This window comes from Helianthus annuus, unplaced genomic scaffold, assembly GCF_002127325.2.
Source record: "Helianthus annuus cultivar XRQ/B unplaced genomic scaffold, HanXRQr2.0-SUNRISE HanXRQChr00c041, whole genome shotgun sequence".
Classification (NCBI taxonomy): Eukaryota; Viridiplantae; Streptophyta; class Magnoliopsida; order Asterales; family Asteraceae; genus Helianthus; species Helianthus annuus.
In genome coordinates, this window is record NW_023395557.1 from 8,188 (window position 1) to 12,600 (window position 4,413).

A 4,413-nucleotide genomic window follows, 5' to 3' on the forward strand; every position below is an offset into this window, starting at 1 on the left:
ATGTGTTCTTTGTTAAGTCACCATCTTAACTCTAATTATTATGTTAAGAAGCCAACAAAACACGTTTTGAGTTTTTATTCAAAGAAATAAAGGGCCTAAAAGTTGTGTCAAACTATCAATTATCATGAGCTTCATCACATTTTGTTTTGAGTCTTTTACGCTCTATAAATACACACACTTTAGTCTACTCTTCATTAAATAAAATAGTTTATAACATACCGAATACTCTATTTGCAATTTCGGATCTACAATAACAACAGCCCACGACGCTAGTAGCATTAGGTTCATCGTCAACAAGCACAAACAATATAAATCCAAAATTCTAAATCAACATCATATAAAGAAGCAACATATCAAAAGCAAACAAGTGTGTTCACGAGTGATGTGTCAACATACTTTTCTAACCGGAATGAGTAGGTCACCAGATTTTTCTAGTCACACCACTTTAGATAGCTAACTGAGTAAGTCAAGGACGCACAATCAAAAGTCGAGGACCACTAAATGACAAAGGTAACATACCACGGATTAAGACAAACAACACTTTGAGATATCGGTCTTCACATAATTATACCTTATATGTTTAGCCATTCCTAACCGCTCTCAAATAACATTGACTTATCGGTAGTGCCTTTTAAACCTAACCGACTTTTATCCTCCAACCTTTCCACACCACACGAGAGACGTACAATAACTCAATAAGCTCCCATTTCAAGGGTTGTTTGAAACCACATACATGTGCCTAAATCATTCTAAAATCTAACTCGTATGCCCTCAACACATCCTCGTTTGTATTGTTCGTTCACTTTATCATTTGAGCCGGTATGTCGTGCTCATATACACTAATAACCCCAACTCCCTCTAAAATTTGAAACTAAACCCATCTTATTTACAATGTAGCCCTACAACCTATATCCACCGTTCGTTATTCAATTCACAACCAATAATATCATGATCCATTAACAGCTTGGTGACAAAATCCATGTTAGCTATAAACGTGGGCTTTGTTTTACTTCAAGTGGCCTTAGCCCAACAGCTCTTATGTTTTTGCTAACCATGGGCCTGAATTTATAGTTATCCAACAAAAATAGATCCGATCCAATGGGCCTGAAATAAACAGGCCCAGTCATATCATACACACATATCTAACCCTAATTGTATCTCTTCCACTCGCATAACCGCTGTTGCAGGTTCATTCAGATCTCTAAACCCTAATTATCAGGTTAGCATCTTCTTTCATCTCTTGTTTAATTATAAGCTCTTTAAATCTCTGTATCTGTATGGGTATCCTTCATATATATCTAGTTTAATTCATGATTTAGCGTTTAATTTCACCTATTTTAGCTCTTTCGATTGTTGTAGCAGTTTATACTTAAGATCTGTATCGTTTGCGTCCTTTTTAATCAACTTATTTCTTCAAAGTGAGCATTTAATCACTATGTTTAGCATTTTATAGGAAATTTGATGCGTTAATGTTCGTTCACATATCTAGTATCAATCATGACTTAGCCGTTAATTTTGATCTATTCTAGCGGTTTATTCATAAGATGTGTATCGTTTGCGTCATTTTTGGTAGCTATTTATGTTCAAAGTAAGCATACAATCGGTATATTTAGCATTTTATAGGAAATTCGATGTGTTATTGATCGTTCATTATTATCATCTATCTAGTATCAATCATGATTTAGAGTTTAATTTTGACCTATTTTAGCTCTTTCGATTATCGTTGCGGTTTGTGTTATTTTTATATCTAGTTTCACTCTGTCATTGTAAGCATCTAATCGATGCTTTTGGCATTTTGTAGGAAATTCGATGTGTTAATGTTCCGTCATATATCTGGTTTCAGTCATGATTTAGCGTTTGATTTTGACTTATATTTGTACTTTCGATTATTTTAGCGGTTTGCTCTTAGGATATATTGTATGTGTTGTTTTAATATCTAGTTTCACTCCTTCAAGTTAGCATTTAATTGGTATATTTAGCAGTTTTTAGGAAATTCGTTGTGCTAATGTTTTTATTCCAAGTGTTTAGTATCAATCATGATTTACCATTTAGTTTTCATCTATTTTAGCTTCCTCGATTATCTTAGCGGTTTATTGTTAGTGTCTACGTTGTTCGTGTCAATTCTAATCAATTTTATAAGTGATTTGTTGTCTTAATGTTCGTTCATATGATGTTTTCTGATAATCAATCAGTTTTTATATTTGGTGTTTGGCAAGTTAAATTGTTAATTTGGTCTTGCTGAATCGTTTAATCTTTTCAGCATCAGCAGTAAAAGGAACACGCGATCGCTACATAGTCAGTGAATTTGTTCAACAATGGTTCACGTGTCATTTTACCGCAACTGTAACTAATCTCATCACTTTCTTTTCCACATTTAATTGAAAATAGACGCATGTGCATGTATAACATACATTATTATGTTTTTTAGATGGGAAGACTTTTAAGAAGCCCCGACGCCCTTACGAGAAGGAGCGTTTGGATGCAGAACTAAAGCTCGTTGGAGAGTACGGTCTTCGATGCAAAAGGGAACTCTGGAGGGTGCAATATGCTCTTAGCAGGATTAGAAATGCTGCAAGAATGCTTTTGACTCTCGAAGAGAAGGACCCACGTAGGATTTTTGAGGGTGAAGCGCTTATGCGAAGAATGAACCGTTACGGGCTTTTAGACGAGAGTCAAAATAAGCTTGATTACGTTCTGGCTCTTACTGTTGAGAACTTTCTAGAACGCCGTTTGCAGACACTTGTGTTTAAAACTGGTATGGCTAAGTCTATTCACCATGCTAGAGTCCTTATCAAGCAGAGGCACATCAGGTATTGTTAAGTTCATTTGATTATCTTAATATGACATTTTAATAACTTGTAAATGCATGTTCTTTAAGGTTATATGTTATACATGGGGCTGCAAATGAACCGAACGTGTTTGTGTTCGTTTGTTAACAAATATATGTGTTCACGAACACTTACCGAACGAGATTCTATGTTCTTTGTCGTTTGTTAAGGAAATGAACATGTTCGTGTTGGTTTGTTGGCTTTAGGCAACGAATGAAAACGAACGTTCTTTGACACAAATGAACGTTAATGGAAACAAACGAACGCAAACAAGCGCCCATGAACAAAACATATAATACAGCGACACCTATTAAATATTTTATGTCGGAATTTGAAGTATTATATAAAACCGAGAAACACTAATGAATTATCGAACACAAACAAACTTCCTGCTGAACGGTTAACTAACTGTTCGCTGAACGTTTGGTTTGTTATACATGTACACACTCTGCATGAGATTTGACTTGGGAGAAATGATGATTACAGGGTCGGGCGACAAGTGGTGAACGTACCGTCATTCATGGTGAGGGTTGACTCACAGAAACACATTGACTTTTCTCTCACTAGTCCGTTTGGTGGTGGCCGACCAGGCAGAGTGAAGCGAAAGAACCAGAAGGCCGCTGCAAAGAAGGCGGCAGGTGGTGATGCTGATGAGGATGATGAAGAATGAGCTGACGCCTACTTTTTGTTAAATCAAAGGTTTCATGTTTATTGTCTTACAGTTTGCGGAACTTTTTAATGTTTGAAAGTTTTCAACTGCTTTCTTGTTAAGAATTTTATAATGGATTTTGCATTAATGTCTTAAAGGTGATTTAGTATTATTATTATTAGTTGATACAAAAAACAAAGAACTAATGCTAGTTTTGCGAAGTCCTAATGATTTACCAACACATGGATATTAACAAACCTAAAACATGTATTTACGTACTAAGAACACTATATGCTTATAATGTACAAAAATTACCTTCTCTGCTAATGAAGTTTGACAGTAAAGACATCCTTCTTGGAAGCGCGTCTGCTCCTACGGATATTTGGTTACGTCTTTTACTTCTTTCTGTCTGCTTCTCTTTTCTACTTGGAACCACGGCCTTAGTAACAGAGATGGTTTTACCAGATGAAACTACTTTTGCTTTCTATATATAAATTGCATCTTCAAATGTATACTCGGGTTTGACCACATACGTATACTCAATAATATTGGCGAACTAGCAATATCGATAGCTCGTGATAAAGCTAGTTAAGATTTGCAAGCGCTTCGCGGTCCTCATAATGTGATGCTGATGAAGAATGAGCTGTCACATTTTGTTAAGGTTTCATGTTTACCATCTTACATCTTTTCAGAACCTTTTATTGTTTGAAGGTTTTCAACTGCTTTTTTGATCTTTTTGTTAAGAAATTTATAATGGTTTTTGCATCAATGTCTTAAAGTGATTTAGGATTTATAAATTAGTAACCGTTCTGCATCTCTAAGGTGGTGTTTGTTTTTTTTCAAAAAAAAAAAAAAACCTCTTTTTGTCGTCTTCTGTCTGTGTCACGCAAACCACGCGCAAACGTTTAGATATGTAGAGTGTTTATCTTTTTGAAG

The 4,413-nt window shown here is 35.3% G+C and overlaps 1 protein-coding gene across 1 annotated transcript; it reads left to right on the plus strand.

Moving 5' to 3' along the window:
- Window positions 1-1,069: 1,069 nt before the first annotated feature.
- On the plus strand, window positions 1,070-3,655 carry LOC110895793 (40S ribosomal protein S9-2). The gene is made up of 4 exons (XM_022143146.2): window positions 1,070-1,219; window positions 2,261-2,343; window positions 2,429-2,810; window positions 3,315-3,655. Exons 2-4 carry the CDS (start codon window positions 2,316-2,318, stop codon window positions 3,496-3,498), a joined length of 594 nt encoding a protein of 197 aa, XP_021998838.1. The 5' UTR covers window positions 1,070-1,219; window positions 2,261-2,315; the 3' UTR covers window positions 3,499-3,655.
- The last annotated feature ends 758 nt before the right edge of the window (window positions 3,656-4,413 follow it).

Coding starts and splice junctions, on each gene's coding strand:
- LOC110895793 (XM_022143146.2), top strand. CDS start 2,316: ATGGTTCACGTGTCATTTTACCGCAACT. Junction 2,344..2,428: donor CGTGTCATTTTACCGCAACT/GTAACTAATCTC, acceptor TATGTTTTTTAG/ATGGGAAGACTTTTAAGAAG. Junction 2,811..3,314: donor ATCAAGCAGAGGCACATCAG/GTATTGTTAAGT, acceptor TGATGATTACAG/GGTCGGGCGACAAGTGGTGA.